General features: G+C 42.2%; 1 protein-coding gene across 5 annotated transcripts in view; it reads left to right on the plus strand.

Moving 5' to 3' along the window:
• Window positions 1–13,855, plus strand: part of LOC149153430 (zeaxanthin epoxidase, chloroplastic-like) — a 230,511-nt gene that overhangs the window by 157,798 nt on the left and 58,858 nt on the right. For all 5 annotated transcript variants that reach the window (XR_016262920.1, XM_089440859.1, XM_089440862.1 and 2 more), the window contains 4 exons: window positions 3,834–4,045; window positions 4,325–4,416; window positions 4,615–4,729; window positions 4,916–5,019. Coding sequence is in view for 4 of the 5 variants with exons in the window: in XM_089440859.1 (XP_089296985.1) it covers window positions 3,834–4,045; window positions 4,325–4,416; window positions 4,615–4,729; window positions 4,916–5,019 (523 nt within the window). In the remaining variant the exon portion in view is untranslated. The remainder of the gene's footprint in view (window positions 1–3,833; window positions 4,046–4,324; window positions 4,417–4,614; window positions 4,730–4,915; window positions 5,020–13,855) is intronic.

Here is a 13,855-nt window from a genome sequence, read left to right on the forward strand (position 1 = left end):
TTTTTTTTTTTGAAATTGGGTATTTTTTCACAAAGAATCCAGATCTGCAATTAGATTTTGCAGATCTTGCACCAGGACGTCCAGATCTGCACCGAAAACTCGCTGCCCCGAAAAATTGTCTACAACACCACTGATTTTTAGATCAGCGATATCTCCTTCATTCGGACTCCGATTCGGCCGTTTTTTTTTTTGAAATCGGGTATTTTTTCACAAAGAATCCAAATCTGCAATTATATTTTGCAGATTTTTCCCCAAGATGTACAGATCTGATTTGCAAATTCGCCGCCCCAGAAATCCTGCAAAAAAAAAAAAAAAATCTCCACTTTTGCCCAAGAAAGTACTTCGATTCCACTTGTTATAGCTCTCATACCACTTGTTATAGATCTAATGCAAAAATATAAGATAATAAAAATAAGCCCAAGAAATAATAAAATCTGAATATAGATAGAGTTTCTTCTTTATTGATCAAAACCCTTAAGGTAGGGCAACACCATACATTCACTCCTTAAGGAAGGAGAACACTCCACAAGCCATATGCCTGTTCATACAATATTTCTTGACACCTCTCAATGTGGAGTCTCTAGCCTCTATATGGGCCTCATACATACAATACCATGGGTCATTACCATGGTTCCCTCAATACCATCTATCTAATACCATGTGCCCATTACATTATTACTAACTACTTGTGGTCCCTTACATGATACGGGTTAACCACCTTATTTATTACTATGGCCCATCCCATTATTACATTATTCCCTTGGGTACCACCCTTTGTACCTCATGTTATCCCTCCTAGGTATATAACATTGATCTTGGTCGTTGGTGCTCCAATAGAGGATTATAAGAAGATATCGATGTGGTGATGGAGAATGTATCTAAGAGCACCAGAAGTTCGATTTCTTGGTAGATTGATTTCCAGAGTAGTAACAGTCAGTTGCCGAAGAGTGCCAGAGATCGATGCAGTGAGTGAGGGGCAGAGACAGTGAGGTTGGAGGAGGCATTTCAGATCCAGCGAGTGCATTTGCAGAGAGGCAAAAAAGTCATAGAGAGGCTGACGCTGGGGTAGCGCAACAACTTCTAGAGCTAAGATCGAATTGCTGAGAGGGAGAGACGTCTTCAATTACAGAGGTCGAGAAGGAGTCCCAGAGTGCCGGAGAAGCATCGTTCCAACTAGGAGAAGGCAAAACGACTTCATCAAAGACCAGTCAGAGGCTTGATGTCCAGCAGGCTGTGCAGAGGCTGACGCAGAGGGTCAGAGGGCCGAGTTTCTGAAGGCAAGTTGTGCCGAGAGTTTGCTTGTGGGGTAAGGAAAATTCCTCACTAGAGTTTTGCCAGTATTTTTCTCACTGCTGCATAATAATAAAAACCTTAGTTGTTGCGCTGGTTTTCCTAAGTTGGGTTTTTTTGGGGACGTTTGTCCAAAAATAATTGTGTTAATTTTGTGTGTGTTAGCATTTCCCAACTTCCAACATTTTATTTTTCCGCGGTATTTTATTTGTGAAGGTTGCAGTGTGATTTATTCAGTATTTTTTGTAGCAAACAACAAATAAATTGTTAAATAAAATTAACAATTAGGAGAATAATTTCCAGTTGTTGCAATAGGATTCCAGTTTGGAATTTTCACACTTCCTATAAGAGTTAGTGTCATCTAAAAGATCTACGTGGTACACTGTTTTTCTAGTAGGTTCTTTAATACGAACCATGCAAGAGCAGGCAATGCATATAGGTATCTTCCTTATTAGATTGATCCAAGGCCCCTTTACTAGGGAAGACATCGTCTTTGAGTCCATTATGTAAGTACAAGTGTGACACAATCCACTTTGCAATAGTCACCTTGACTGGATCCAAAGAAGAAAGAGATAATACCAACTTCTTCTGATAAGATAAGATAGGATAATTTTATTAATGTCCAACGAATGACCATAAATAGGTCAAAGGGACTAAAGGATACAACTAGCATGAGTACAATGTGGGAGTGCAAGCACAACTCCTAGAAATGCCAAAGCTAAATCAACGATAAAATGAAAGGAAGTAAAAAAATAATACAATTATAGGATATCCTCATAAACATGTATATAACCGGATCATGTAGAAGGCTAAGTGAATAAGTCCATGACTGGAGGTTGACAATGTCAAGAATGCCCAACTCTGATAGCTGACGGCGAGGGGGGTGACAATGGCACTGGATCACTATTTGCAATGCATTGATTCTGTACTAGGATGTTGCAAGCCTTAGCTGAAGAGTGCGACCCAAGAGAGAATTCACTGCAGAAGGATGATCCATGAAAGATTTAGTTCCGCACCATAAGATATGATGCCATTGACTAATGGTTTCAGAATCTTAGATCATATTGCCAAAGTGAGCCATCAAGAAGGGAAAAACCCTAGTAAATCCTAAGAGATGATCAAGAAACTCTAGATCCACAGCCTTTAGTTCAGTTTCTCTAAACATTAACCTTGAGATCAGCAATAGAAAAAAGATCAGATCTGGAAACCCTAGTTCTGCAGTCCTTAGGGATCTCCAAAAATTGTTGCTGAACAATCTCCTTAAATACATTAGCAAAAGGATGATCTGAAACCCTAGTTCTGCAGTCACAAATAACTGTGATGCCACCAGCCAAAAGCCTTCAGTCTACTGCTGGAAATTCCTGAAATAAAATCAACAAAAAACCCAGATGCTGGGTGCATCAATTTATGGACAATATTTCTGAAAAATGTGCACAAAACAACCCAAACAGCCTCAAACAAAGTACCTTCTTCCAGCCAACAATAACACCATGAAAAAACAGCCCCAAAACTCCTTGATTTATATATTTTTCCATATGACAAACTCTGATCACATAACATACCAGCATGAACAGACAAGAAGAAACCTAATCAGCAGTAAAATAGGTAAAGAAAGGTTCATACATGCTTTGCTATCATGTTATGGATTGGATGAAACCAAACAACAAAACCAAAACCCTGCAACAAATGATCATAAAACAGCAATGTACTAGGGCCTTACCATAAGTATGCTAGAGGAAAAAGATATCCAAGCATAAGTATGCTATACATGAAAAGAACAAGTGCGCTCAAGAGCGAAATGCCAACACAAGAGAATACCAAAATATAGTCCTCATAGGCTTAATCTGTTGTATAAGAATAATACATGCAGGCTAAAGAATGATCTCAAGATGAAATGATCACACAAGATAATGTCACAAATGAGGTTTGAGCTATGTATTTATTAGCAACTCATGTAAGATATCTTTCCAAGAGGGGTTATGGGCCCACATAAGTGGGGTGCACAGCCAAAGAAGGCTATTGAGCTTACATATCAAGGTTGACTAGATCAGCCTCAGCCATAACCTAGTATTATTATAAATGATCACAAGTTAGCATTAGTCACATGCATTAAATATATCAAATGGATCTTCTATGGCCACATGTGAACATTACAACATTTTCAACACAAAGTCATGGCATTTCATGCTTCATTCTAGTCTCGAAGTACAATATTGGCAATTTTGTTCATATGAATACCATTGGATTGGTTCGAGAAGGGAAGTCTAGCTTTGATATTTTGTCATGTCAGAGTTTGTCACATGGCATTCAGGTGTCATCTTTTTGTATATTATAAGTTGAGAGTCTGTAAGCATCAAGCCCATATGTATCCAGCTTCTCAATAGACTTGAATTGTATGCAAATTTGATACCAGCAGTTAATATAATTTGCTTTACAAAACTTCAACATAGAAGAAAAGGATCCTGAGCTCCCTTTCTTTTATCACAGGGAAAAGCAAGAACATAATTGTTGGCAAATAAGCAAGTCAAATTGCTGTGTGGCAGGTAAAAAAGAGAGGCTGTTGAATCTATTTGGGGACTGGTGTGAAGAAGTGGTAGATTTACTCTTGGCAACCCCAGAGGAAATGATTTTACGTCGAGACATTTATGAGAGGGAACCACTTTTGACTTGGAGCAAGGGGCATGTTACGCTGCTTGGTGATTCTGCTCATGCTATGCAGCCTAATATGGGTCAGGGTGGCTGTATGGCAATTGAGGTATGCTATAATCTTTTAGTAAGATTTATAACGATTTTTTTTTTGCATGTGCATTATTTTCCCTTTCCTTTCCATTGACAGTAATGCATATGAGAAGTGATCCTACTTACATTTAAACAGCTTTCACCCCATGGTTTCATGGTTTGTGAAGGAAAAGTTCTATGTGCCATATATAAAGTCTTGAATTTTATTGTGTTCTTCCTTTTTCTGTGGACTCAATACAAATGGCTGAGAATTTCTAACAGCTTATATCTTATTTTTTCCTTCTATACTTTACAGGATAGCTATCAACTTTCCCTAGAACTTCAGAAGGCTTGCAAAGCAAGCTTCGATATAGGAAAATCTGTTGATATTACATCTGCACTGAAAAGGTTTATTGTTTCAAGTTACAAATAAGAGGATAGCACAAATTTTAGAAATTGAAAAAAATCTTTCTATAATTTAAGTTACATTTCCTGCAGCATTAAAATCTTCGGTCCATTTCTATCTAAAATTTTTATTGATAGATTCTGGATTACCATGTCTAATGTGCCTGGCAAATATGACCCTGTTTGAACTTGTTCTAGCAGATATGAGAAAGAAAGGATATTACGTACTACGGCAATACATGGAATGGCACGGATGGCAGCAACAATGGCATCTGCTTACAGGCCTTTCTTGGATGTTGGACTTGGACCACTATCGGTTAGTTCTACATTTCATGTTTAAATATTCCAGTTGTTTTCTTAGTTGATAGTGACTGCAATTGAACATGCCCAATCCATTGTTTGGATTTTTATGTTATTTCGGTTGGGCATTTTCCATTTTAGTAGTTTTTAACAAGGATGTGTGTACTTTCTGTGCCTGACTCCTTTACAAATTCTTTTGTAGTTTTTGGCAAAGCTGCAAATACCACATCCAGGTAGAAGTGGAGGAAGATTTTTCCTCCAAATACTGCTGCCTGTGATGTTGAGCTGGGTGTTGGGAGGAAACAGGTAAGTTTGAGTACTCTTTAGGTCTTTGCATGTATTACCACTAAACTGGGAGGGATGCTACATCTAACATTTAAGCATTCTCTTTTGGGAACCTTTGAAGCTCAAAAATTCGCTATAAGAATGTTATAATGGTTTAAACTAAAAGAGTGAAACGGTTATGTGTGTGTGTGTGTGTTTTGAGTACTCTTTTTGCATATATTACCACTACCCTTGGACAGCTACTACTTTCACATTCAAGCATGTTATTTTGGGAACCATTGAAGCTCAAGAATTGGCTATAAGAATGTTACAATGGCTTAAAGTTTAAACCAGAAGAGTAAAAGGGTTGAATATATATATCTATATATATAGAAAGAGAGGGAGGGTCGGGGTAGTTGAAGATCTGCAAATATGAGTAGTTTTTTTTGGTGCGGGAGTGTAGGGATGGCAGAGGGATAGCTGAAGATATGCAAACATGAGTAGTTGGAAAGAGGACTCAATAATTATAATGAAAGAAAATAGAATATTTATATATATTGAACAGCAAGGTTGAAATAGACCATTTATTACCAGATTCTAGAGACCTTTATTATAATCATCAAATCCCAAAGCATTGGTAATTTGACAGGGGAAAAATGTTTGAAAGGAACAATTAAGTAACTATAAGCTTGTCAATTGGGTTTATCTTGGGTGGTTGTGAGGAATGATTGTTATCCTCCCCCCGGGTTCAATTCTCACATGTGACATGATGATCTTTGTTGCAATGCCTTATAGCCTTGTCGTTGAGTCTGAGCAGTCCTTCGAGGACCGAAACATATATATTTATCATATGGAATATAAAGATATTTTTCATTGAAAAAAAAGTAACACCAAGTTAGAAGGGATGTTTTGAATTTGAATTCACCTCTATAGCTAGTAGTTTGAAACACAATTTTTTTTTATCCTTTGTCATAAGTGTTGTTAGAGAACTTTATTAGAACATGTCCTCTAACTAGAGAAAATCCTTTGTTACATAATGTAATGCTCCCATTTTCTGGTTTCCCTTGTGATGTAATTAGGGTGGATTTCTAGGGTTGGTATCAATAAAGTCATAGGAGCAAGATTACATCATCGGTGGGCCCATAAGGTTTTGGAGGAGTTTTATGGGGTCTGATGGGGTTTGCTCACTATATTTCATCATCAGGGTCAGTTCCACATAGTTCATGTTAGTTTTTGTAGCATTGGACAAGTGTTCTTGTCTCGATTTTGGTCAAAGAGGCTAAGAAATACAAGATCTCCAGAACCCATAAAAAGTTTCGAGAGAAAATACCTAGAAACAACTCAATTAAATTAATTGATCGATAATTAAAAAATGCCTAAGTCTAACATAAGGAAATCAATTAATTAAAGGGAATTAATTGAGAAAAGTGAGAATGCTCTAAAAATTCACACAGATTGAGTTTGAGATGATCTTAGTTGTTGATGGGGATCTAATGTTGGAATTTCTAAGTTTAACTTGTTAGAAATTCTTTCTGTACTATCTGATTTATTTCTTCCTACTTGTTTAATTACTTAACAAGTTATGTGTAAATACTGAAAATAAATACAAGTACAATATCAACATATACAGATCATCAACTGAAAGTAAACAAGCACACAAGTGACATTGTTGTTTTTGGACTAATGTCCCCGAAAAACTCAATGCAGGAAAACTGGTGTAGCTATTCAGAGGGTTTTATTATTATGTAGTTTTAGAATACAACCTGGGTGCCAGAATGGCTCACCCAACAGAGAATGCCCTCAGCAGTAGCACCTCTTAGTCGGAGACAAATATTTTGGCTAAATCACCGGAAGAACGATCCCATAGCAACAATGCAACTTATGCTGCTCTGCGTCACTTTGATAGGGACTGTGTCACCCTATCTGGCTCTATAGCTCCCAGTATGTCCCATGAAACCCTCCAGCGCTGCCTATAGGCCCTACGTCAGCCTCTCTAGCCTCTACGTCAGCTTTTGGAACCTCTACGTCAGCCCCTAGACCCTCTGCGTCTCACACGCTGGCCTCTCTAGCTCTGCGCAACTCCTACCTGCCTCTATGTGGCCTCTAGCTAGCTCTGCGTCAACCTCTCCCGGCTTTGCGCTGATCCTCCTGGTACTAACTCTGCCTCTCTGTTATGTATTCACTGCCCCTCAGCTGCAACTCAGATCACTCACTTGATTTCCTTAGCAAACCCTGCCCCAGAAAATCGAATTCTTGATTTCACTTGGTGTGTTCTCCACTTGACCCTCAGGCCTCCTCTAATACTTTTCTCGTTGGTCCATCAACGACCGGAATTAAATCTCTAATCAATGGCTAAGATTAGATTTGGCTTGATCCATGACTTTTGGACCCTTGTAACCCAGTTTTATATTAATACCCATTAATATTTTATTTTTCCTAAGTTTAGACTTAAGAACAACATTAAAAATATTAATTATTTTAATATCTCCCAAACCGGTTAGAATCTGCCCAAACCAATTCTGGGTCTTGGAGATCTCATGTGCTTTAGCCTCTCCACCAATTTTCATGGCTAGAGCACATTCGATGCTACCCCAAAGCAACACTCCCTCTTTGCGAGGACTGTGCTCTAGTAATACTCCTCACTGAGTATCACCTTGATCATCCAACATCGGTCCCTGTGCTGATGCTAAGCCTCCCTGCCCAACATCCTCTGCACTGCTGCATCATGTACTACTGCCCATGGCCCTGCCACTGCCATTGCTGCATCCATACGACAACTTCCTCTGCATCTGTGTTGTTGCTCGTCCATATACCCAGCACTGCATCCCCTTCTCTTCATGTTGCATCGTGTTGCCCATAGCACTGCCACTGCTAATTGCTGCACTGCAGCTCAGTTACCGAGAAGTAAGTAACTGATCCACCCAACTCTGACATCCCTGTCAGGCTAGAGACTCTCCCAATGCTGAAGCTCCCTCTGCCGCTAACAAGTGCTCCCTCTATTGACATCTGCGTTGCTGCAACAACTCCATGCATCTCGCATTGTTGCACACCTCTTTGTGCCATCCTGCACTGGTGCAACACTCCCGTGCTTCTCGCACTGTTGCAACCTGCTGTCCTGGGACTCTTGTACTGTAGCACTCTCTGTCACTTCATCCGCATCCGTCTCTACCAACATCTGCCAGTCCTGCTCCTCCTCTTCAGGGCTCCCATAGCAAGGTTAATCCAAGAGGTTGGGTAACTCAAGGATCCTGCTCCTCAACGCTTGTAGTCCGTCAAACTACAACTCGATGTCACCCCACTTCCTCTCAAGTGGTGCATGAGCACTCATGGCATAGTCGTCATCCTCCTCGACTTCTTCCTCCGCCTTTGCTGGTGCTGCCTTCGAGCCAGAAGCGTCTCCCTTACTCTTCTTCCTTGGACACTGGTTCGCATAGTGACCCAGATCCCCACAATGGAAGCACTTGATCTTGGAGAGTTCCTTCTTCTTTCTCTTCTCCTGCTTTCCCACAGATGCGAGAGCCGCATCTTCTTCTTCCTCCTTCTTGATTTTGACCCCTTTTCCGCTACTCCCCTCCTTGGTCACCCGTCTGATCTCTTCTTGATGAAGAACCGCCCATAGTTCCTCCTAATCTGGAAGGCTTGACCTGCCCAGTATGCTCTGGAAAAATACCTCCCAATCCTCTGAGACTGTGTTCAATGCGGTCCTCACCATCAGTTCCTGATCCGGCGTGGCCTCTATGGAAGTTAGCTGGTCATGTATCTTCTTCAATCCACCAAGGAAGACATCTATCTGCTCTCCCTTTTGCATCTGGTATGACCGCAGCTGATTTTCAAGTAACATCTTCCTGTGCACGGGAGAATGCTGGTACAATTTCTTCAGGGCATCCCACATCTCATTTGCCGTGTCCTTCTTGGCAATATGCGACACCACATGATCCTTGACCCCATGAAGGATGATGCACTTTGCCCTAGCCATTGCCTCTTCGTACTTCTCATTTTCAATTGGGTTAGTTGGGATCGCTATTGTTTTCAAGGCGAAGTCCTTGATGCGATATCTATCTAGAATGGACAAGATCTTGGCTTTCCAGACCACGAAGTTGGATGCTCCATCCAACCTATTCTGATTTCTCAGTCCATTCACGGCCATTATGCTGCTCTTCTTCCGACTCCTCTGAGTCTCTCTACTTCACTCCTGGAAGTCCTTGGTTCGACTTCCTCTGAGTCTCGATTTGCCTTCTGGAAATCCTTCTGCCAATTTCGAGTTGCCCCACTCCGATCGTATGTGTAACTGTAACATTGATCTGGATTCCTACACTAGAAAACCGTCTCAGCAGCAACTCCCTCCTCCTTGGTCTTGCCCTTTTAGGTATTGTTCTGACCAGATTACCCCACCAGCTTCGCTCCGCAAATTACCCACAGCTTCCTATGCCCTAGCAATCTGAAGTACTGAGCCTCTAGGCTCTGCGAATCCCGGCACTGACAAAATTTGCACCTCCTGGCCACAATGTCGATCCTTCTTGACTAAGAAAGATGACCAGTCATTGCGTAGGTCAGGTCTGTTCCTCTCTGCCTCTGCGTTGATCCTCCTCCTGGATCAAACTGATGACGTAGGCCCTCTACTTCACCCCTTCCTTGCTGCTTTCTGCTAGGAACAACTTTTGTCACCCGAGACAACTGTTTCTGTTGCTACTGCTTTGCTAGCTTATGCCTTCAGTGATCTTGTGATTTGCAACCATGCTTTGATACCATGTTGGAATTTCTAAGTTTATCTCAGTAGAAATTCTTCTTGTACTATCTGATTTATTTCTTCCTTCTTGTTCAATTACTTAACAAGTTATTTACCATGTAAATATTGAAAATAAATACAAGTACAATATCAACACATACAGATCATCAACTGAAAGTAAACAAGCACATAAGTGACACTGTTGTTTTTGGACTAAAGTCCCCGAAAAAACCCAATGCGGGAAAACTGGTGCAGCTATTCAGAGGGTTTTATTATTATGCAGTTTTCAGAATACAACTTGGGTGCCAGAAATGGCTCACCCAACAAAGAATGCCCTCGGCAGTAGTACCTCTCAGTCGGAGACAAATATTCTAGCTAAATCACCGATTGAATGATCCCACAGCAACAATGCAACTTCTACTTCTCTGTGTCACTTTGATAGGGACTGCATCACCCTATTCAGCTCTCTAGCTCCCAGTTTGTCCCAAAAAATCCTCCAGCGCTACCTGTAGGCCCTGCGTCAGCCTCTCTAGCCTCTGCGTCAGCGTCTAGAGCCTCTGTGTCAACCCCTAGACCCTCTGTGTCTCACACACTGGCCTCTTTGGCTCTGCGCAGCTCCTGGCTGCTTCTGCGTGGCCTCTAGCTGGCTCTGCGTCAACCTCTCCCAGCTTTGCGCTGATCCTCCTGGTACTAACTCTGCCTCTCTGCTATGTATTCGCTGCCCCTCAGCTGCAAATCAGATCACTCACTCGATTTCCTCAGCAAACCCTTCCCTAGAAAATCAAATTCTTGATCTCACTTTGTGTGTTCTCCAGTTGACCCTCAAGCCTCCTCTTATACTTTTCTCGTTGGTCCATCACGACCGAGATTAAATCTCTAATCAACATCTAAGATTAGATTTGGCTTGATCCATGACTTTTGGACCCTTGTAAACCAGTTTTATATTAATACCCATTAATATTTTATTTTTCCTAAGTTTAGACATAGGAACTCTATTAAAAATATTAATTATTTTAATATCTCCCAAACCGGTTAGAATCAATGCAAACCATTGCTGGGTCTTGGAGATCTCATGTGCTTTAGCCTCTCCACCAATTTTCATGGCTAGAGCATATCTGATGCCACCCCAAATCAACACTCCCTCGTAGCGAGGACTATGCTCTAGTAATACTCCTCACTGAGTATTATCTTGATCATCTAGCATCGGTCCCTGTGTTGATGCTAAGCCTCCCCGCCTAACATCCTTTGCATTGTTGCATCATGTACTGCTGCCCATGGCCGTGCCACTGCCACTGCTGCATCCGTACAACAGCTCCCTCTGAATCTGTGTTGCTGCTGGTCCATATACCCAACATTGCATTTGCACTGGATCCCCTTCTGTTCACGCTGCATCGTGCTACCCATAGCACTGCACTGCTAACTACTACACTGCAACTCAGTTACCGAGAAGTAAGTAACTGATCCACCCAACTCTGACATCCCTGTCAGGCTAGAGACTCTCCCGATGTTGAAGCTCCCTCTGCCGCTAACAAGTTCTCCCTCTATTGATCTCTGCGCTGCTACAACAACTCCATGCATCTCGCACTGTTGCACACCTCTCTGTGCCATCCTGCACTGGTGCAACACTCCCGTGCTTCTCGCATTGTTGCAGCTTGTTGTCCCTGGACTCCTGTACTGTAGCACTCTCTGTCGCTTCATCCGCATTCGCCTCTACCAACATCTTCCAGTCCTGCTACTCTTCTTCGGGGCTCCCATAGCAAGATATAATCCAAGAGGTTGGGTACCTTAAGGATCCTGCCCCTCATCGCCTGTAGTCCATCAGACTACAGCTTGATGTCACCCCACTTCCTCTCAAGTGGCGCATGAGCACTCATGGCACAGTCGTCATCCTCCTCGACTTCTTTCTCCGCCTTTGCTGGCGCTGCCTTCGAGTTAGAAGCCTCTCCTTTACTCTTCTTCCTCGGACACTAGTTCGCATAGTGACCCAGTTCCCCACAATGGAAGCACTTGACATTGGAGAGGTCCTTCTTATTTCTCTTCTCTTGCTTTCCCGCAGATCTGAGAGCCGCATCTTCTTCTTCGTCCTTCTTGATTCTGACCCCTTTTCCGCTACTCCCCGCCTTGCCCACCCGTCTAATCTCTTGTTGACAAAGAGCCACGCACAGTTCCTCCCAATTTGGAAGACTCGACCTGCCCAGTATGCTCTGGACAAATATCTCCCAAACCTCTGAGATTGCATTCAATGTGGTCCTGACCATCAGTTCCTGATCCGGCGTGGCCCCTATGGAAATTAGCTAGTCACGGATCTCCTTCAATCCACTGAGGAAGACATCTATCTACTCTCTCTTTTGCGTGTGGTACAATTTCTTTAGGGCATCCCACATCTCATTTGCCGTGTCCTTCTCGACAATATGCGGCACCACATGATCCTTGACCCCATCAAGGATGATGCACTTCGCCCTAGCCATTGCCTCCTCGTACTTCTCATTTTCAGCTGGGTCAACTGGGATCGCTATTGTTTTCAAGGCGAAGTCCTTGATGCAATATTTGTCTAGAATGGACAGGATCCTAGCCTTTCAGACCACGAAGTTGGATGTTCTGTCCAACCTATCCCGATCTCTCAGTCCATTCACGACCATTATGCTGCTCTTCTTCTGAATCCTCCGAGTCTCTCTACTTCCCTCCTGGAAGTCCTTGGTTCGACTCCTTCTGAGTCTCGATTTCCCTTCTGGAAATCCTTCTACCAATGTCGAGTTGCCCCACTCCGATCGTATGTGCAACTGCACCATTGATCTAGATTCCTTGGTTGGAAATCTGCCTCAGCAGCAACTCCCTCCTCCTTGGTCTTGCCCTGTTAGGTACTGTTCTGACCAGAGTACCCCACCACCTTTGCTCCGCAAATTACCCACATCCTCCTATGCCCCAACAATCTAAAGGACTGAGCCTCTAGGCTCTGCGCAATCTTAGCACCGACAAAATATGCACCTCCTGCCACAGCGTCAATCCTTCTTGACTGAGAAAGATGACCGAGCACTGCGTAAGTCAGGTCTGCTCCTCTCTGCCTCTGCGCTGATCCTCCTCCTGGCTCGAACTGTTGACACAGGCCCTCTGCGTCATCCCTTCCTCACTGTTTTCTGGTAGGAACAACTTCTGTCACTCGAGACAACTGTTTCTGCTGCTACTGCTCTGCTAGCTGATGCCTTCAGTTATCCTATGATATGCAACCATGCTTTGATACCATGTTGGAATTTCTAAGTTTAACCCGTTAGAAATTCTTTACTAGCTGATTTATTTCCTCCCTATCTTTTCAATTACTTAACAAGTTATTTACCATGTAAATACTGATCATCAACTGAAAGTAAACAAGCACACAAGTGACACCGTTGTTTTTGGACTAATGTTCTCGGAAAAACCACGGGGGATTTACTGGGGGAGCAATACCATATCATGTGGTTTCATATTGGGGGATTTATATTGAGGAAAAAATGACAATATATTGAGCATATATTAGGGGGTAAAGGGTTTTTAAATTAGCAAGTATAAAGAGTGGAGCTCAAAGTTAATGAAAAAATATAAAGGGGTATAAAAAAATGTTAATGGAAAAATGGATACCTGCAATATCTAGTGAAAGTAGGGGTTTTTTAATTGGGAAGGTGTATTGAGTTCATATTGGTAGGGGGTTAAATAATGTGATTTTTAGAAGTATTTTCCAATATGTAGTCAAATTAGGGGTATTATTTAGTATGCCATGAACATACGTGATATGTTAGAGGTGCATTTAGTGAAGCCCCTGTGGGAAAAACCCAATGCAGGAAAACCGGTGTAGCTATTCAGAGGGTTTTATTATTATGCAGTTTCATAATACAACCTAAGTGCCAGAAATGGCTCACCCAACAGAGAATGCCCTTGGCAATAGTACCTCTCAGTGGGAGACAGATATTCTAGTTAAATCGCCGGATGAACGATCCCATAGCAACAATGGAACTTCTGCTGCTCTGCGTCACTCTGATAGGGACTGCGTCACCTTATCTAGCTCTCTAGCTCCTAGTCTGTTGCACGAAATCCTCCGTGTTGCCTCTAAGTCTTGTGTCAGCCTCTCTGGCCTCTACGTCAGCTTCTGGAGCCTCTATGTTAGCCCCTAGACCCTCTTCG

The sequence above is a fragment of the Pinus tabuliformis genome, chromosome 9 (genome assembly GCF_031772625.1).
Source record: "Pinus tabuliformis cultivar Carrire ecotype Pingquan chromosome 9, CPIR1, whole genome shotgun sequence".
In the NCBI taxonomy this organism is placed as follows: domain Eukaryota; kingdom Viridiplantae; phylum Streptophyta; class Pinopsida; order Pinales; family Pinaceae; genus Pinus; species Pinus tabuliformis.